Here is a 21,731-nt window from a genome sequence, read left to right as displayed (position 1 = left end):
GACCACCTATACCTTCGTCCAGATCATTTATGTATATCACAAACAACAGTGGTCCCAGCACGGATCCCTGTGGAACACCCATTCATTCTACCTTAATTTGCCAGATTTTCTTCCCCAGCATATGTAATTGCTGATAAAAATACAACCAATTCCAGAGCAGAATTCCCTGGTGTGTTTGGAGAATTCTGGACTCGGATATCGGGAATCACTGTGTTTTACATTGAAGCGGGTATTCGAAACTCATCCAGAATTCTAACCCCATTTCAGTCTCTCGGCACACACTGTCTCTTATAACGCTAAACCGAGGAATGAGAGCAAGGCCATTCAGCCCCTCACACCTGCTCTGCCATTCATTTAGATCATCATCCGTACCTAAATTCACGTTTACCTGCCTTGGCTCCATATCCCTTACTTAACAAAAACCTCTCTCGGTCTGGAATCTCCAATTGGCCGAGCATCGTTTGCAGCAGTCTACTCTAGATTCTTACAACCTGTGTGAGGGGAAGTGCGGGATTTCGTTCCTGAATAGCCCAGCACTAATTTGAAGATTATGCCCCGTTGTTGTTGTTGCCATATTTACCAGTGGAAATAGTATCTCCATATCTGCCCCGTTAGCATTTTTAAACACTTCAATGCGACCACCCCTTCAGTCTTTCAAAATCGTGTTCTTTAATGGAATGTGGGTGTCACTGGCTCGGACAGCATTTGTCCGATTACCCTGGAGAAGGAATGCAAGTCAAATTTATGCAACATGTTTTCCTAACATTCCACATTCCAGTAGCATTCCGAAATCCGAGAGGATTTTATTTGCTTTGGGTAAGACTCTTCCAGCTCCCTTGTCAAATTCTGAATGATCTGATCATGATGCTGTTGGCCTCCGTTGGTAGCGCGCTCCAATGTTGGTCGCACCTCCTTGTTGTCCACACCAGGCAATTGACCTTGTTGGTTCTATTGTTCGCTGCTCGTGATCGCTCCGGTTTCTCTGTCACCTTGTGCTTTAACAACACCTCGAGCGTTTGCTTTCGTTCTCCCTCCAGATGACTCATTCTTCTAAAAGTCCAAAGAACACTGGAAATCTGAAATATAAACAGAAGTGCTGGAGACTCGTAGTAATCTGTGGAGTGGGAAAAAAACATTTTCATGTTCCAAAGGGTGACTGGTCTGGCCGGTGAGGCTTCAACCTGCTAGTCTTGCGAGAATGTATTATCTGACTTCGGAGTGCCTGCCCCTTGTGTGATCTGATTTACCTGCTTTCTCCATGTGCATTCCCTGGTTTTCCTGGAAGAAATATTTTTCCTTAGTTGAGAACAGCACTCTCAGCCTCAGCGAGGGGAAGATCGGAGGGTGTCGTGAACACCAAGGGCGGAGACTAGGAAGAAATGGGGTACGAGGGATTGGGACTGGTGGAGGGCCTAGGAGGGGCAGTGGTGTTGCTAAGTTGTTGAAGCTTGTGTTCCTTAACATCTGCAAGAAACAGGAAAAGTTTCTTGTTAAGGCATCAAATGATGCAAGGGATGAAATTAAACTGGGGACAGGGACAGCTTTGAGAGAGAGTAAGACTGTGCTGCTGGAGAGAGATGTCGAGTGTCTTCATGTGGCGCCGCGAAGCACTGAGTGGCTTTCAGGATGCGGCGAGAGCAGCAGTTCGATGAATGTTTGTTTTCCTGTGGCTATGGTTTTCCTATGGCTCTCTCCAATTTGGTTTCCTCTATTGTTGCTCCTTCATTCACTTCCACATATCCCTCTCAACCCTTCCATTGCTCTCCAAGATAAATCCTTATCCAAGTTTTGTGACACATTCCCAATAGTCAGAGCCTTGCCCAGGGTTTGGGGTGTTGAAGTTAGTGACGTTCCGTTCTTCGAGCCGAGCCTTGCCCTATGACTCTTATATTACAAAAATGGGTGATCCTTCCTCTCATTTGTAAAAATAAAAGTAGTTATAATGTGGAGTCTGCTTCTCAGGGGAGCAGTGGAGGTGAATAATATCGATGCATTTCAGAGGAATCTAGGTAAATGCATGCTGGAGACCGGAATAGAAGAATTTGTCGATGAGATGGAATGAGCCATAGACCAGAAGTTCCTCTCTGCTAATACTTTGTAAAGATTGTTACATTGAAATCTGCTCCCTGTACTATCCGCCCACACGCCACCCACCCTTCAAAAACACAGTGAGGTGGACTGGGTTGTGTTCAACAAGGTTGGAAAGAAGATTAAAAAGAGCAATAACTACGGAAACTTAAGGTGGGTTTTAGTAACCCAAGAGACTGCAAATGGAAGGGAAGGCTGAGGAAGACGAGGGGTTCTGAAGTTCGGCACAAGAGTAAGTTAGAGTTGAGAGTCAATGTAGCAAATATTAATTTCAACAGCGAATACCAGCGGTGTCTTCCAGATCTTTTGCCAGGCAGCTGCTACCTCTGGAAGATCCGTGAACCTGTTTCAGTGTCGGATAGCTAGGATTTATATTAAAAGCAACTCAACAACCAGGAACACTACAGACAGTTACCCGCAGATCCGACCAAGGAACACACTCGCCAACTCAACAGACTGATCAAGACCTTGGATCCAGACCTTCAGAGCACCTTACATGCTCTCATCCCACGTACTCCCCGCATTGGAGATCTTTACTGCCTCCCGAAAATACACAAGGCCAACACACCATTGTATCAGGCAATGGGACCCTGTGTGAGAACCTCTCTGGCTACATCGAGAGCATCTTAAAACCCATCGTACAAGGAACGCCCAGCCTCTGTCGGGATAGGACAGAACTACAGAAATTCAGCACCCATGGACCAGTTGAACCAGGAACATTCCTCGTCACAATGGACGTCTCGGCACTCTACACCAGCATCCCCCATGACGACAGCATTGCTGTAACAGCCTCAGTACTCAACACCGACAACTGCCAATCTCCAGACACAATTCTGCAAATCATCTGCTTCACTCTGGATCACAACGTCTTCACCTTCGCCAACAAGTTCTTCATTCAGACACACAGAACAGCCATGGGGACCAAATTCGCACCTCAATATGCCAACATCTTCATGCACAAGTTTGAACAAGACCTCCTCACCACACAGGACCTTCAACTGACGTTATCCACCAGATACATCCATGACATTTTTTTCCTTTTGGACCCACAGCAAAGAATCACTGAAATGACTACACGATGACATCAATAAGTTCCATCCCACCATCAAACTCACCATGGACTACTCTCCAAAATCGGTTGCATTCTTGGACACATTCATCTCCATTAAGGATGGTCACCTCACTTTACCGCAAGCTCACGGTGCTCCACTTCTCCAGCTTCCACCCTAAACACATTAAAGAAGCCATCCCCTATGGATAAGCTCTCCATATACACAGGATCTGCTCAGGCGAGGAGGAGCGTAACAGACATCTACAGACGCTGAAAGATGCCCTCGTATGAACGAGATATGGCGCTCGACTCACTGATCGACAGTTCCAACGCGCCACAGCTAGAAACCGCACCGACCTCCTCAGAAGACCAACGCGGGACACAACTGACAGAATACCCTTCGTCGTCCAGTACTTCCCTGGAGCGGAGAAACTACGACATCTTCTTCGCAGCCTTCAACACGTCATCGATGAAGACGAACATCTTGCCAAGGTCATCCCCACCCCCCCGCTACTTGCCTTCAAACAACCGTGCAACCTCAAACATACCATTGTTTCCAGCAAACTTCAGAACAGCGACCACGACACCACGCAATCACTGCAAGACGTGCCAGAACAACATGGGTATCACCATTACATATGAGAACACCACCCACCAAGTGCGCGGTACATACTCGAGGCCAACGTTGTCTACCTCATACGCTGCAGGAAAGGATGTCCCGAAGCGTGGTACATTAGCGAGACCATGCAGACGCTGCGACAACGGATGAACGGACATCGCGCGACAATCGCCAGGCAGGAATTTTCCCTTCCAGTCTGGGAACACTTCAGCAGTCAAGGGCATCCAGCCTCTGATCTCCGGGTAAGCGTTCTCCAAGGCGGCCTTCAGGACCCGCGACAACGCAGAATCGCCGAGCAGAAACTTATAGCCAAGTTCCGCACACATGAGTGCGGCCTCAACCGGGACCTGGGATTCATGTCGCATTACATTCATCCCCCACCATCTGGCCTGGACTTGCAAAATCCTACCAACTGCCCTGTCTTGAGACAATTCACGCCTCTTTAACCTGGGATTACCCCTCTCTCTGGATCTGTAAAGACTTAATTACCTGCAAATGCTCGCACTCAAAGTATCGTCTTGCATCTTTGACTTTGTCTATATATATATATATATGTTTCTAGAACCTACCTCTTCATTCACCTGAGGAAGGAGCAGCGCTCCGAAAGCTAGTGTTTGAAACAAACCTGTTGGACTTTAACCCGTTGTTGTAAGACTTCTTACTGTGCTCACCCCAGTCCAACGCCGGCATCTCCGCATCATATTAAAAGCGTTCAACCCTTCAGTCCATCAGATAACTGCTGTGTTCCCGCACGTAATCAGGAACCACCATTCAGCCTTGCATGTTGCTTGACCTTGCCTTGGGGAATGCTAATACCTCCGACTTGATACATGTTGCTAAGAAGGCCCAGGTTTTTTGGCAGTGGTTGGTGGTGATGTCATTGATTAACATGATACAACTTTTGGCTGCTGGTCACTACAGTGTCTGATTTGGATCAGGTTTTTATTTCCAAAACCCACGCAAAACTTCACTGCCAACATTCCACAGCACAGGGAAAATAATCTTTTGTTGAATTAATCTCTCCCCTCCTGCTTTACGGCATTTAATTTTCGCTGCATTTCCCTCTCCCTGATTGGATTGCTTCCGGCAGCCCTGTGCTAATCTTCGCAAAGGCAAGTGATCACCTTGTTGCGACAAAACCTCTCAAGGGGCTTCGTAAGAGGGGAGGGAGGGGGGTGGGGGTGCTATTGGCCTTTAGCCCGATTAGTTTCCCCGGTACTTTTTTCCTCATGATTGTCATTGCATTTATTTCCTCCCCCTTCAATTTATTAATTAGTATTTTTAGAATGTTATCAGTATCTTCCACCATGAAGCCTGGCTCAAAGTATTTGTTTAACTCCAGCCATTTCCAGGTTCCCCATTATTATTTCTCCAGTCTCATTCTCTAAAGGGCCTATGTTCACTTTGGCCTCTCTTCCTTTTTACATATTTAAAGAAGCTTTTGCTGTCTGTTTTTATGTTGCTAGCTTCCTCTCATAGTTTATCTTTATCTTCCCCCTCTTTATTATTTCTTTAGTCATCTTTTGTTGGTTTTTAAAACATTACCAATCCTCTGGCTTCAGTTTAATACTATCCTTAACTCTCTTGGTTAGCCCTGGTGACTTATTCCCTTCCGAGAATCCTTGGGCGTCATTCTCCGACCCCCCGCCGGGTCGGAGAATGGCCGTTGGCCGCCGTGAATCCCGCCCCCGCCCCCGCCGAAGTCTCCGGTACCGGAGATTGGGCGGTGGCGGGAATCGGGCCGCGCCGGTTGGCGGGACCCCCCGCTCAATTCTCCGGCCCGGATGGGCCGAAGTCCCGCCCAGAAATTGCCTGTCCCGCCGGCGTAAATCAAACCTGGTATTTACCGGCGGGACCAGGCGGCGTGGGCGGGCTCCGGGGTCCTGGGGGAGGGCGCGGGGCCCGGGGGGTGCCCCCACGGTGGCCTGGCCCGCGATCGAGGCCCATCGATCCGCGGGCGGGCCTGTGCCGTGGGGGCACTCTTTCCCTTCCGCCTCCGCCACGGCCTCCACCATGGCAGAGGCGGAAGAGACTCACCCCACTGCGCATGCGCGGGAAGCTTTCAGCGGCCGCTGACGCTCCCGCGCATGTGCCGCATTTCCGCGCCAGCTGGCGGGGCAACAAACGCCATTTCCGCCAGCTGGCGGGGCGGAAATCCCTCCAGCGTCGGCCTAGCCCCTCAATGTTGGGGCTAGGCCGCCAAAGATGTGGAGCATTCCGCTCCTTTGGGCTGGCGCGATGCCCGTCTGATTGGCGCCGTTTTTGGCGCCAGTCGGCGGACATCGCGCCGTTGGGGGAGAATTTTGCCCCTTCTTCCTCACTGGGGTATATCTTTGTTTTGAGTTATGAACTATTTTCATAAATGTCTGCCATTACTGGTCAACCATCTTTTCCGAGTCCACTCCAGCCAACTCTTCCCTCATTCCTTTTTAATTACCCTTATTTAAGTTTAGCACAGTTGTTTCTGACCCATTTTTCTCACTCTCAAACTTAATGCTAAATTCTACCATGTTATGGTAATTATTTCCCAGGGGATCTTTCACTCTGGGATTGTTAATTAAGCCTGGTCATTACCAGATCCAAAATAACCTGATTCCCCTGGTTGGCTCGCAACGCATTCCAGGAAACTGTCCCGAATGACCTCTTCCCCAAAGCTCCCTGGGCCAATTTGATTTTCCCAATGATAGGGAGTTTCAGAATAATCCTACTGATTGGCTGGAGAGGGCACAGGGTAAACCAACTCATGATTTTGGTGTTTTCCCCCGATTCTGCCCTCTTGTGCATCCCTGAATTCCAGTGCTTCTATTGATGGCCATTGCTTTGGCTGCAAAATCTCTGGAAACCCCTTCCGAGGTGGATTGGCCAGCTTTGACTTTGACCGTTCAGCAGACAACCCTGGAGTACGCAATTTGTGTGTGGGATCTTTAAATGCCAAGAGATATAAATAAGATTGAAGCGATCCAAAGGCATGCTGCACAATTTGACATGAATCAGTATGGGAAATACCCCAATGTCACACCCTCGATCAAAGATTTGCAACGGGAATCACGACAGCCATGGAGGGAGAAACATCGACTGCCCAGGTTCCAGGAATGGACTGGTGGGAATTGACAAAAACACATCCCTAGTGCCATCTGGCAATGACGAAACATGAGATAGTCATGCTCACAAACTACAAAGACCATTTGTTACCAAGGGCAGTGCAGTGTATGAACAATCTTTCTTCCCAAGAAGATGGAACAAGCTGGCAAAGGAACTAGTCATCGCTCCATCACTGGAAATCGTCAAGACCCATCTTTAGATTATTTCCATTGAAGGTTTTCATTATCAGCCGGGAATGACGCCCAAGGATTCTCGGAAGGGAATAAGTCACCAGGGCTAACCAAGAGAGTTAAGGATAGTATTAAACTGAAGCCAGAGGATTGGTAATGTTTTAAAAACCAACAAAAGATGACTAATATCAGCTGGTCAGGCCTGGTTGAGCCAGAATTCCCCAGATAAATGTTGTGGAATACAGATATTAGCCTGTAATGCAGATGCAACTAAAGCAGAAAATTAGGAATAATTGTTATCCTATCAAAATCTGACATAAAGTTAAATTTACTTGTGTAACTTTATTTTTGTAAATTTTGCTATTGACTAAAGTAAATCCAGAAATCGGTTGCTTCGCTGACGGAGTGCTGCATTGTCTCGAGCACCATTTTCAGAATGAACCGTTAAAACCAACAACCCCGCCCCCCCCCCCCCCCCTCGTTCCCCCCCCCCCCCCCCCCCCCCCCCCCCCCCCCCACCCCCGCAACTCCCGGCCTCTCAAGTGGATGTGAAAGAACCCATGGTGCTATTAAGAAGAGTAAGAGAGTTGTCCCCAAGTCCTGGCCAACATTCCACCCTCTCCCAACACGCTCTGTAATTGCTCCTTCATTTGTTGTTTGTGGGACCCAGTCACATTTGTCTGCAAAAGTGACTGAGTAGTAATTCATTGGCTCCAAGATTGAAACTGGCCTGACAATGTGGAATGGTGGTACATAAATGCAGGTTCTTTTGTTTCTTCTTCCCTCCAGTATTCTGGAGCTGTTCCAGTCATTCCAAAGGGAACAGGGACTCTGGCCAAAAAGGCGCTTAGCATTTGAGGAGAAAAGGGGGGGATGAGGTGGGATGAGGGATGGTGACAAAAAGCTTTTGAGTGGCCCCTGATTCATCCTCAGCTGACCAGAGAGCATTCCGTGCTAAATGAAAGGAGGCATTGTAGGATTATTGCAGACAGAAATGTCTACCCAGCGCTTGGCAGCATCTCCAACAGTGCAGCACTCCCTCAATACCGCTGTGGCGTTTTTATATTTGTATTGGTCAACATTAGAAATAAGGAATAGTTTTAAGCGGGTTTAATTGAATGTTTCTCTCTCTGGATGGGTGAAACCTATGGTTAGATTAATGCTGGACAAAGGTGTTTGTGTGTGTGTGGGGGCTTGTTTCAGTTCACACTGTGATTATATTGTGCTTAGACAGGGTTATGACGTGAAGAGTAAATAAGCCAGCTTAACTGGCACCTTGTAATGTAGAGAATCGTTTTAGTTTGGCTAATTTGTTTGCAGTTGAAGATGAGTAGTGAGAGGAAAGGCAACTCTAGGAGAAGTTGGTTTGAGAAGGCTCTCTCAGCCTTGCTGGAAGAAAGGCCAGACTATGGAGTTATGGTTAAGAAAACAGATGCCGGAGATCTAAAGTCCAGCTAGTTAAGGAAATTAGAGAAATGAAGAGTGTGTCCAAGATGTCTAGAGATAATGGAGCAGAGGAAACTGGAAACCAGAACAGATTACTATTCAGCAAAGTCACCAGAGTGAAAAGGCATTGGATTGTGGGAGGCCAGAACAATATCTGGAATAGTGCTAAGGTTTGTGAGAAATTACTACAGTTTGGGGTACATTATTTTGAATAATTGTGGAAATCGGGGGCTGGACCTCGGGAGTTTGTGTAAAAGCTTTTAAGACAAAGGAAACCTGAAAAAAGATGTGTAAAACCTGAGTCTCAAATCCACCTCCCTACTTGTTCTCCATATCCCTTCAAACCTTTTTTTTCCATCCGAATTATATCCATCTCCCTCTTCAACCATTTAATGACTCGGATTCCACCGCACTATGGGGCAGCAAGATCCACAAATTCACCACCCTCTGCGAGAAGTAGTTCCTCCTCATCTCAGTTTTAAATCTACCGCCTCTCAACCTATATCTGTGACCTGTCATTCTAGATTGCCTCACTACGGGGAACATTTGGCCGACGTTTACTTCATCAATCCATCTTAATATTTATTTACCTTGTTCAGATTCCCCCCTCATCTTTCTAACCTGCAGCGAGTATCAACCCAAACTGTTTGATCTCTTCTCTTTCATCCCCGGAATCAATCTGATGCATCTCCTCTGAACTGCCTCCAATGCCACCACATCCTTCCTCAAATAAGGAGAGCAAAACTGGACACAATACTCCAGATGTGGTCTCACCAACACCTATACAATTGTAACAACACTTCTCTACCTTTATCCTTTTGCAATAAACGCTAACATTCCATTTGTCTTTATTACATGCTGGACCTGCATACCAGCTTTCTGAGATTCATGAATTAATGAAGACGCCCAGATCCCTCAAAATGCCCAGACGCATTTTGAATCTGCTTTCTATTTAGGTAATTTAGATCTATTTTTTTGGCCAAAGTGGATAACCTCACACTTCTCCACATTAAACGCCATCTGCCAAATTTTGCCCATTCTCCTAGCCTATCTATATCTGTCTATAAACTCTTTGTCTCCTCATCCTCCTGCTTTCTCATAGTATCATCTGCAACCTGCTTGCAGATGATTTATATAGATTGCAAACAGTTGAGGTTCAAGGACTGACCTCTGCAGCACGCCGCTAGTTACAGTTCACCCATTTATCCCGACCGCCTGCTTCCTGTCAGCCAGCCAATCCACAATCAATCTAATACTCTATACCCAATCCCCTACGAACTCACCTTCTGGATCAGTCTTTTATGCGGCACCTTGTCAAACGCCTTCTGGAAGTCGAGATATATCACATCCACAGGTTCCCCATTATCCACCATGCTGGTTACATCCTCCAAAAAATTCGAGCAAGTTTGTCGAGCATGACCATTGATTCAGATCTCACCGTGGCAGTTAGAAAATGTTGTATTTAATTTTAAAACCCTGAAAATCAAAGACTGGTAACATTGGCAGCCAAGGCTCAGTGCATAATGCTGCCTCTGAGTCAGACGGCATGGTTTCAGCCCCCACTCCAGAGACTCGAGTACAAAATCACGGCTGACATTCCAGCGCGGTACCGGGGGAATGCAGTACTGCTGGAGGTGCCGTCGATTCCGATGAGACATTAAGCTGAAGGGTCCCTCAATGAACATTACTTTTTTTTTTTTAAGCGCGCACGCATGTCATCTGACCATCACCTCATTACTGTCTGTGGGAGATTGCTGCGTACAAATTAGTTTCCTACATTACAACAGTGACCACACTCCAAAAGCACTGCATTGGTTGTGAAGCGCGGTGGGACATCCTGAGCTTGCGAAAGGCGTTATAGAAATAGAATCCATTTTTTTTGACCATGAACCTGCCGGATTGTCGGATTAAAAACACAAATGGTTCACAAACCAAGGGAACCTTTTTGAGCTGAAATGAAGCTGCTGAACCACACCACCCGCCCTGGGAAGTGGCTGATTCGCAGGCCACTCGGTTGAATCAAAGCATCAATAAGAATACCTCCAGATTGCAATGGGCCCATCACCACCTTCACAGGGCAACGAGGTGGGGACGGGCAATACGTCTTGAGGTGAACGTTCATGTTCCTTTTCCTCGTGGATATTCCGGCCTGTGCAAGATTGAATTTTGAGGCTGTGTTTCGATCAGTTACTGGGGAACGTCACGGTTCCATGGTTTTGTAGCCAGATAAGGAGAATGTGCAGTGGCTTTGAATTGAAGAAATCTGAGAAATCAAAGGCACCAGCGGCCTCTTTGTGCCAAACGGGAAGGAGAGAAATTAAGAGCCTCTCGTGCTCTCTGTTGTGTCTGCTCTTGCCTTGCTGTAAGCTACAGCAGACATTGCAATGGAAGGTTCTCATATCTGATTGGCAAATAGGGCCAGGCAAAAAATCTCTGAGCCGCCTCTAGTGCTGTTGAGTTGGCGCGGGTACAAGACAGGCCAGGTGATTAATGATAATCTCTACAGTATAGCTTTAAGTGACTGATTTCCTTCAGTTAGAGGAGTTATCTTTTTCATTCCCCTCGTGAAGAGGGGGATGTTAATATTTGTAATGGAAAATATAGTGTTTCAAAGCAGTTGTGTAATTATTCATTCAAGTGCTTTATTGCAAGGGAGGGGGGGAAATCCCTTTTCTGAGGCGCAAGGGTATATTTTCGGTTGAGAATCTACTATTGGAATGATTGTTTAGCTCCCTAGAATTAACGTGCTCCTCTCCTACACTGAAAATACTCATGCTGATTTGGTGGTGGCTCTAGGTTGCCACCACCATGTCCAAGTACAGAGGGGTTGGCGTCTTTAGGTCATTTGATCCCTTGTAGAGGTTTCTCTGCACTCCATAGCACGATTGACCATATAGGGATCAGGACGGGCAACCTGGTGTTGAAGAGGGAACCTCTTCTCATCGGTCACTGTACTGAACTGAGGTCTGCACTAATAATCTCAGGGCATTTAAACAGTGGGGAATTAATGTTTTTATTCATTCGTGGACATTGCTGGCTGGGCCAGAATTTATTGCCCATCTCTAATTGCCCTTGAACAGGGTAATTTCAGAGGGCATTCCCCCCTTTTCAGTCAGGGGTCACGGCCTTCCTTCGCTAAAGGGCATTAGTGATGCAGGTGGATATTTTATTTCCAACAATCAATAATGGTTTCATGTTCATCATTAGACATATCTGCCATGCTGAGATTAGAACCTGGGTCCATAAGACAATAAGACATAGGAGCAGAATTAGGCCACTCGGCCCATCGAGCCCATTTAGGGGCAGCACGGTAGCATTGTGGATAGCACAAATGCTTCACAGCTCCAGGGTCCCAGGTTCGATTCCGGCTTGGGTCACTGTCTGTGCGGAGTCTGCACATCCTCCCCGTGTGTGCGTGGGTTCCTCCGGGTGCTCCGGTTTCCTCCCACAGTCCAAAGATGTGCAGGTAAGGTGGATTGGCCATGCTAAATTGCCCTTAGTGTCCAAAATTGCCCATAGTGTTGGGTGGGGTTGCTGGGGTTATGGGGATAGGGTGGAGGTGTGGACCTTGGGTAGGTTGCTCTTTCCAAGAGCCGGTGCAGACTCGATGGGCCGAATGGCCTCCTGCACTGTAAATTCTATGAAATCTATGAGTGCTCCGCCATTCAGTCATGGCTGATATTTTTCTCATCCCCATTCTCCTGCCTTCTCCCCATAACCCCTGATCCCCTTATTAATCAAGAACCTATCTATCTCTGTCTCAGTTATTTGGCCTCCACAGCCTTCTGTGGCAAAGAGTTCCACAGATTCACCACCCTCTGGCTGAAGAAATTCCTCCTCATCTCTGTTTCAAAGGACCGTCCCCTTTAGTCTGAGATTGTGTCCTCTGGTTCTAGTTTTTCCTACCAGTGGAAACATCCTCTCCACGTCCACTGTGTCACAGCCTCGCAATATCCTGTAAGTTTCAATAATATCCCCCCTCATCCTTCTAAGCTCCAATGAGTACAGACCCAGAGTCCTCAACCGTTCCTCCTATGATAAGCTCTTGATTCCAGTGATCATTCTTGTGAACCTCCTCTCGACTCTTTCCAAGGCCAGCACATCCTTCCTTAGATACCGGGCCTAAAACTGCTCACAATACTCCAAAAGGGGTCTGACTATATGGCCTCAGAAGTACATCCCTGCTCTTGTATTCTAGGCCTCTCGACATGAATGCTAACATTGCATTTGCCTTCCTAACTGCCGACTGAACCTGCACGTTAACCTTAAGAGAATCGTGAACAAGGATTCCCAAGTCCCTTTGTGCTTCTGATTTCCTAAGCATTTCCCCATTTCGAAAATAGTCTATGCCTCCATTTCTCCTTCCAAAGTACAATACCCCACTTTTCCACATTGTATTCCATCTGTCACCTTTTTGCCCGACCACGTCCTTCTGCAGCCCCCCTGCTTCCTCAATATTGCCTGTCCCTTTACAGATCGTTGTATCTTCTTCAAACTTAGCAACAGTGCCTTCAGTTCCTTCTTCCAGATCATGGGCGAAATTCTCCTACCCGCCCCGCCACATTTCTGCGCCGACCGGCCGGCGGGAGTCTCCTTAACACCGGCCGGTCAATGGGGTTTCCCATTGTGGGGCAGCCCCACGCCGTCGGGAAACCCCCGGGCGCCGGCAGAACGGAGACTCCCGCCGGCGGAGAATGACGCCCCATTAGTGTATATTGTGAAAAGTTGTGGTCCCAGCACAGACCCCTGAGGCACAGACCCCTGAGGCACATCAATAGCCACCGGCTGCCATCTTGAAAGACCCCTTTACCCAACTCTCTGCCTTCTGCCAGTTAGCCAATCTCTATCCATGCCAGGATCTTGCCCTTAACACCATGGGCTCTTAACTTATTTAATAGTGTCCTATAAGGCATCTTGTCAAAGGCCTTCTGTAAATCTAAATAAATCACGTCCACTGGTGCTCCTTTGTCTAACTTCCTTGTTACTCCCTCAAAGAACTAACTGATTTGTCAGACATGACCTCCCCTTGGTGAAGCCGTGCTGACTCGGTCCTATTTTGTCATGAACTTTTAATAATGGATTCTAAAATCCTACCAATATCCTTCGTGCATTACTCTGGATCACCGCAATATTAGTCCAGTAACAATACCACTCTGCCACCACCTCCCCTCTGGTCTACAAGGAGCTCTAACCCCACAACAATGTGGTTGATTCTTTGGCTGCTCTCTGAAGTGGCATAGCAAGCCATCCAGTTGTATTCAAGAAGGTGAGAGCAATGGGGATGGTCAATAAATGCTGGCCTTGCTAGTGATGCTCACATCCTGTGCATGGAGGTTATTTTCTTAAAACTGTTTAATATGTTGTGTTCTTCAGTATAATCAAGTACACTGGCCGGGATTCTCCGAGCCCGCACCGGCTCGGAGAAGCGGAGTTGACGGCGAGACGGCCCACGACGCCAGTCCAACGCCGGGTCGCGATTCTCCGGTGACCGGAGAATCGCCGACAGCCGTGCGCGCGCAATCAACGTGCCGCCAGTTGGGGGCCGTTGAAAGATTCTCCGCGGTCGACTGCCCGAGTTCCGCCGGTGTGGTTCTAACATGGTTCCACTCGGCGGGAGCTCGGACCCGCGGCTGCGGTGGCCGTCCTGGTGGGGGAGCGGGGTGATCAGACTCCGGAGGGGCCTCCGCGACGGCCAGGCCCGTGATCGGGGGCCACCAATCGGCGGGCACACACGATCCGGAGGAGGGGGGGGGGCTTACCTTCTTCCGCGCCTGGCCCGCTATGTTGCCAGCAGTGCAGGGCCGCGTGCTGACGCTGCGCAGAGAACTCCGGTGCTGTGCTGGCCCCCTGTGGGCATGAATCGCTGGGCCAGGAGGCTCGTTGTTTACATCGGCGTCAATACTTACCCGCCGTATTGCAGAATCCCGGCCATCATCTCACAAGCAGTTATTGTTTAGCGTAATTCTGGTATTAACTTCATTTTTTAAATTCAGGAATTATTGGCATGGTTGATAAGGCTGGCATTCATTAGTCATTCCAAGTTGCTTCAACAAGGTTATAGACTGCTTTATTAACCACTGAGTTGTGGATTGATACAACTGAGCGAATAGTTAATTGTATTTGTGTGGGACTGAGTCAGATTAGGTAAGATTGGAAGGTGTATTGCGATCCTAGTTCACGCTACTACAGAACGGGCAGGTCCCAGAATGGAGCCCTGACGCAATAAGAAAATGTAGAGGAACCGAGTCACAGGGCTGCCAATTAGTCTTTAACAAAAAAACTTTTGTGAAACTGAAAGGTTTGATGATAATACAATCCTCGTTCACTCTTCCCCCCCCCCCCCCCCCCCCCCCCCCGATCCTCACAATGTACACAGATTTCAAGGATAGCATACCACTCTGAAACTAAATGGCAGATGCCACTCAATCTATCTTCTGTAGATTTCTCCTCAAATTACACCCCCCCAACCAGATGTGCAGCGTAGGTGGATTGGCCACGCTAAATTGCCCCTTAATTGGAAAAATGAATTGGGTACTCAATTTTTTTTTTTTTTTAAAAGAATTCACCTCCAGATATTACTTTGAAATCCTCACCTCCAGGTTTCCCACTTATCCTTTCAAACAGAGTTTCCTCTCTACTTTTTTTAAAATCAAGGATACGCTTCCAGGTTTTCCAACCCTCCTTTCAGGATTCCTTTGTCTTGAATGCTTGTACACAACTCTGGGATCCAACCACTGATTGCTCTACAATTTTTGTGCAATTAACATCTCACAAACTGTAGTAAGATAATGCAAACCTTAGAACCACTCCAGATATCTTTCTGGCTTCTCACTAGCCAACTATTTCTCAACTTTCTCTATCTTCACTGAACAGTATCCTGTTTTCTCTGTTCCTTTAACTTCAGACTTCTCTTTATTTTTCTTAGTTTCCTGAACCAGCCGAATTTTGACACTGGCTTTCTTAACCATCACTCCATTGTATGGCTTTTCTTCAAGCAAAGCTAAGCGAGACGTTCCCACCTAGCTACCTGTCACCAATTGCAATGAATTCAGTTAACACAATCACACAAAAAAGCCTTTCTACCATAAAGATGCCCCTGGTTACTGAGCAACCACTATTTCCTTCTCCAAGCTGTTATTTACTTTTCACACCATAAACCTCTCTAAGCACAATTGAATCTCCGTTTGAACTGACCAAACCTCCCCATACGTGCAAACACGTTTTGTCCAACATGAATCTAATTAGAGTTTTACTTTACTTTGTACAGAGTCCAAAGACATGCAGGTTAGGTGGATTGGCCATGATAAATTGCCCTTTGTGACCAAAAGGGTTAGGAGGGGTTATTGGGTAATGGGGATAGGGTAGAAGTGAGGGCTTAAGTGGGTCGGTGCAGACTCGATGGGCCGAATGGCCTCCTGCACTATATGTTCTATGTCCTCTTGCATAGAACCGCTAAATTAAAATCACTTAAATCTACCTTTTTTTGTAATATTTGTAATATTTAGCAATACAAATATAGATCACTTAAAACGACTTCTGTTTTGCTGTCAGGTTCACTTTCATTAAGTGCATAGTTTTTTTTGCTGAGGCCAGTTTTTAAGTTTCTTGTCTAAATATTTTCTTAAAGCTGCCATGATGGGCTTTGAATTTCTTTTCTCTGGATTGTGAGTTGAGACCTCCTCGTTTGTTACTCCAATTACATAATCATCCCACCATTGTACCTTTATATCTACCGTCTAACTTCACAATTGCACAGCACATCAATTTTTCTTTAAATCCTTGCAAGGTGTGACAGACACACTGCTGCCTGCATCCCCCTCCTCCAGCTCACTGGTTTCCATGTGTCTTCAATTCTATTTTGTCCAATACTGCGTCCTGCTTATCATTGTTTAGAATGGTAGATGAAAGGAGGCTATTGCTTGCCCAATCAAAAGCTAGTCCCACTGTGAACCCCAATCAAAAACTAGTCTCTCTGTGAATGGGATGAGGGCAAAGTAATGTGCCAGTATTAGCATAAGGTGGGGTTAAGTGGCCTGTTGCGGCACTAAATGCTACGTAAATATTTATCCAGCCTTCCCCTAAAATAATTGTTGAACCTTTCTATGTCCTGTTATGGGCCAGGGTTTAGAGAACACCAAAATGTATCATGGAGTTCACCTGACCCACGACAATTCTGGTTATGGGAGCACAAGGGCCCACTTTACAGGTGTGATGCAACAGAGAGCTAAAGTACTTTTAAAACAAAAACCATGTTTATTTATGAATCCAGTTAACACTTTATAAACCCACAGTAAACATCTTAACAACTATCAACACCAATAATCTCCACAGATACAATATTCTATAAGGATCCCTTCGTAACTTTCCTAACACCATCTAAAGGACAAAAGACCCTTTTCAAAGAAAGACAACAGGTTTAAATTCTCTACAGAAACAGATATTACTTTGAAATCCTCAAATGATCGGGAGACAGTCTATAGATTGCAGAGTGAGATCATTATACAGCTGCTTGCTTTGCCTGTAGCTATCCAGCTCGGTAGGCGAAACTAAACCACACTGAAAATGAAATGAATGAAAAACGCTTATTGTCACAAGTAGGCTTCAAATGAAGTTCCTGCGAAAAGCCCCTAGTCGCCACATTCCGGCACCTGTTCGGGGAGGCTGTTATTGGAATTGAACCGTGCTGCTGGCCTGCCTTGGTCTACTTTCAAAGCCAGCGATTTAGCCCTGTGCTAAACAGCCCCGTGATGGGCTGAATGGTAGCTGTCTGCTCAAAGACAAAAGTGAAAGACAGCCAGCCTAGCTCCACCCACACTCTGACACCACTGCAGCTATTTGATAAACATCCATTTCTTAAAGGTACTCTCACATGACAGTTCCATATGCTCTTCTGCATGCAGACACGAAGCACACTCCTGCGCTCTTGGTAACTAGCTTGACTTGTCAGTGAACACCGCCTGTGAATCATAGAATTGTACAGCACGGAAGGATACCATTCAGCCCATCAAGTGTGCGCTGCTTCTTTCGAAGAACAATCAGCTAGTTTCACTCCCCCACGTCCCCGCAATTTATTCCTCCTTCAAGTATTTATCCGATTCCATTTTGCAAGCTCCCATTGAATCTGTGTCGACTAGTCTACCCAGCACCTGATTCCAAATCCTGTCCACGTGTCGCATAAGATGTTTCTGCCTCTTATCACCTCCGGTTCTTTTGCCAATCACCTTAAATCTGTGCCCTCTGATTATCAGCCAGTGGAAACAGTTTCTCTGTTTTTTTTAATATAAATTTAGGGTACCCAATTATTCTTTGGCCAATTAAGGGGCAATTTAACATGGCCAATCCACCTAGCCTGCACATCTTTGGGTTGTCGGGGTGAGATACTGGGAGAATGTGCAAACTCCACAGGGACAGTGACCCAGAGCCGGGATCGAACCTGGGACCACCGCGCTGTGAGGCAGCAGTGCTAACCACTGCGCCACCGTGCCGCCCAGTTTCTCTTTTATTTAGTCCATCTCAACTCTGCGCGATTTGCAATGCCTCTCCCAAAGTTCCTCATAGCCTTCTCTTGAAGAAGAACAATGGAATCAGAACATTGAGTCCATGCTGACGCTCATTTGAGAGACACAGTCAGTCCCATTCTATCCCCATAGTTCTGCAAATGTATTGCCCTCAAGTGTCCACCCATCGGAAGTATGGATGATAATTAATGAGCGAATAAATGTCCTGGGGGTGGGGGGGGGGGGGGGGTGGATTTTAACCTAATTCACTGGCCCTATATTATTCCCCACTGACTGTAATCGAGGGTAAAATCAGTAGGGTACCTGACCCTGGCAGTGTCCTGACAGAGAGGTTAGGTTAAAATCGCGCCCCGAGCCAGATTCACTTCTGTTTCCGTCTCTGCAGATGTTGCTTGACCTGCAGAGCACCTCAACAGAATTACCTGTGGTTGAATAATTTTTTCTATCTGTGCGAAAGATTTGCCCTCGTGCTCAGCGCCGACCTTGATTCTCGTGTCTTGTGTTGCAGGAAGCTCCGTGGCAGGTCAGACGTCGGAATTTGTGAACAATGTCCTTGAGAAGGTGTCGGCCGGAGAGTCAGCTGGTGGACTCAGTTGACCATCGCGAGCCTTGTCCGGCAGCCCGAAACCTCTGCTTAACGATGAGACGTTAATAAACAGCAGGAAGGGGGAAACGAAATAAAACAAAGAGGCACTATATTTGCGCAGCACCCATTCCCTTGCTGCCTGTATTTTCTTTTAGTGTTTGGCTGGTGGGGGGAGGGGGGAGGGGGGGCGGGGTTGAAGAGGGACTGTGTCTCTGAATTTGACATTCTGTCCTGAGACCCTGTCTTAACCCACTTTTCCACTCCCACCCCCCACAACTCTTTCCCCCCCCCCCCCCCACAACTCTTTCCCCCCCCCCCCCCCCCCCCCCCCCATTCCCTCCCTTTACTGTGGCTTCCCCACGCTCCTCAATGTTAGCATGCCTGGGAGATTTGCTATGTGCCAATCTGTGTTATGGAGGAAAGATCCCAGGACAATAATGGGGTGCTTCTGGTGACGGCGTGAAGGGGCACAAGTAAATGTCGTCCATTTGTTCAGAATAGCAGATCGCTATTTTAATTTTAATTTTCTGTCTTTCAACACGTTGGCACTGGGGACACAGCACAGTTGTTGCTGTGACGCACACGGAGTTTTGTTGCTTGAGGAATGATTCGAGTTATGCCAGGAAACAAACTCTCCCCGAAATGTGCCAGCTTTCTTTGAACTCTTGGGTGATTCATTTTTCCAGATTTTTGACCATCCTTTTATTTAAGGAGAACTGATTGTTTTTCTTTCTTTTTTTTTTTTTTGGAGTAAGTATAGTGTTTTATAAATCTCCCTCCAAAATGCTATCTTGGGATTACAGGGGCGCACGAGTGTTTCGCGACGAAAATTTCAATGATGGAGGGGCCAAGGTGAGGGGCAACCTGGTGACGATGGCTTTCGGTCAAGAAAGGACTGGTGATTTATCATGGATGGAATTAAACCGACAAATTGTGACTCGAGCAGACTTTATTCAATGAATACTGTGAATTGGGAATTGTGCGGTCCTCTGTAGTTCCCATGATTTAATATTTTGTAATAATGAGCACTTTAACTTTGCAGACAGAATCATGACGAAATATCACTTTTACAAGTGTTGGGTGATAGATTTTTTTTTTTTCAGGGGATGGGGGTTGGGATTCGGGGGAAATTTCCAAATAAGGTTGAGCTACTGATGTTAGCATAGTCCTATGAGCGAGAGATGATGAGGATTGGGAGTAGAGGTGAGATGTACTTGAGGACAGTGATGAATGTGCATTTTAGCAACAAAAGTCTCCATGGCTACAGTTTTTATTTTATTTTTTTGTGTGTTGCTCTTTGTTTAAAATTGACAGACTGACATTGAGGTTGAGGTGGAATGAGTGTCCCACATCGTGGGTGATCTACCCCCATGTCCAAGCCTTGTTTTCGAAGGCCTAGTTCTATTTATACGGCCTTTGGAGCGGGCCCCATGTTCCGGCAGCTGATCGAGTTGAATTGGAACCAATCAACATCCACAGCTGACTCTCCATTTCTCCGGCCTAAGGAGAGGAAAGAAGGCTAGCGATTGCCTAGATCTGTGTTCCTTTCTTTTTGTAGCCTGCCCATCCCCTTTGGGGATATAAGCCACCTACGCACTGGGGCCAGTCTCTCTCTGGTTCTGAACACTAACAATTTACTGCGCAGAACTAGAGAGCAAATGGTACCCATGGATACGGGTTCCACTAGTATCCGGCCGATACCCTGAGCTAGGAGGATGGAAGAAGACTGGGAAAGGCAAACTTTGAGTGGGGTGCGGTTGCTTTGTTTGATGCTTTTGTTTTCTGGTTGAATTTGTGTAAAGGCCCCAGTGAGTGCGGAAACAGGCACCCATGGCTGTTTGGGGATATTGGTGGGAGTGGCCTTGTCTGTTGTGATGGTCTTAACATGGCTACAGGTATGGTACCTGGGCGGTATTGAGTGGGGAAGACGGGGATCTGTGCCACTGGCTGCAGAGCGACAGGAGCCCCTTGTCATCCCTTCAGGAAAGGCTGCCAAATTAAATCTGGCACTTACTAATCGTTCAGGCACTTAATTGAACGTCAGCAGGCCGACCCTGGCATTAAGGACCCCAGGGGCAGGGTCCCACCTGCCAAGAGTTGCCACCCAGTCAGAGAGAGTCCTGCAGCTCTATTAAACAGGAGGACCACAAAGGAGATGGAGGTTGCTGCTGGTACTACACCTACCCAAGGCCAAGAATCATTACTGGATCCCAGGCCACAGATCAGTGACGGTGGGGGGGGGGTGGTCATTATGGGGGAGAAAGTGAAGTGGCGGGGGTTGGGGGTGGAGGGCGCTATCGGTCAGCAAAGGCAGAGGGGCTCTCGGGGCCGCTCCACTTCCGGGTCCCTCGATCAGACCCTGAGTGCCTTTGAATGAGGGTAACCCTCCCCAGGAACCCACAATCAGTCCCACTCGAGTGAGCTGCCCTACCTGCTGCTGGATTAGTACTAGCAGCACATAATGAGATCCATGAATAGTTATTAATTGGTGACTTAATGGTCTCAGTTGAATTGGTGTCACGGTGGGATGACCACCCACTGGTCTTTCTTTCCACTGTGGACCTAAATTGGGGTGGGGGCGGGTAGGCAGCTGGGTCCCCACCTGCCACCCTTCCCACCTGAATTGAATCCCCCTCAACACCAAATTCACCGGGGAGACACATTAAATTTGTTGCCTTTTCTTCTGAGACGTTCGGGGGAGCGCCTCCCATGGATGGGGTTTATGAACTGCATCAAAGGTCATTGAATTGTGTGCAATAGTTTTACAGAGTGTTTGAAATGGAACACCGATGGGATGTACAGGGAATTCCTATTTCTGAACCGCTCCAATCTGGGCTTCTTAAACAGGCCAAGTAGACTTTGGGTTCTCTGTTTAAATTTTTAGAGACCACAGATTAACTCCACTGAAAAAGAATTAACGGCACTCTAAGGAAGACTGGACAGTGCCCACAAAATGTCTCTTCCCCCCCCCCCCCCCCCACCCCCCCCTCCACTCCAAAATCCTGCAGTCTAGGGGGAAAAGAAGTTGGCAGTTAGCTGGAATTTTAGTAAAATTCCCATGGGAAATGGAAGGATAGGTATGAAAATTCCCCATCAAAATTAATGACTTCCCACCCCCTACACTGGAGTAGAATTCTCGGTAATGAGAAAT

At 47.2% G+C, this 21,731-nt stretch overlaps 1 protein-coding gene across 5 annotated transcripts in view; it reads left to right on the top strand.

The window, feature by feature from the left end:
- LOC140393304 (CREB3 regulatory factor-like) overlaps positions 1 to 18,846 on the top strand; it is a 134,844-nt gene extending 115,998 nt beyond the window's left edge. For all 5 annotated transcript variants that reach the window (XM_072479615.1, XM_072479611.1, XM_072479613.1 and 2 more), the window contains one exon: positions 18,503 to 18,846. In XM_072479615.1, the coding sequence (XP_072335716.1) occupies positions 18,503 to 18,591 (89 nt within the window). In that variant the 3' untranslated portion in view covers positions 18,592 to 18,846. The remainder of the gene's footprint in view (positions 1 to 18,502) is intronic.
- The last annotated feature ends 2,885 nt before the right edge of the window (positions 18,847 to 21,731 follow it).

The sequence above is a fragment of the Scyliorhinus torazame genome, chromosome 16, assembly GCF_047496885.1.
Source record: "Scyliorhinus torazame isolate Kashiwa2021f chromosome 16, sScyTor2.1, whole genome shotgun sequence".
Taxonomy (NCBI): domain Eukaryota; kingdom Metazoa; phylum Chordata; class Chondrichthyes; order Carcharhiniformes; family Scyliorhinidae; genus Scyliorhinus; species Scyliorhinus torazame.
This window is presented reverse-complemented; position numbering and strand designations above follow the sequence as displayed.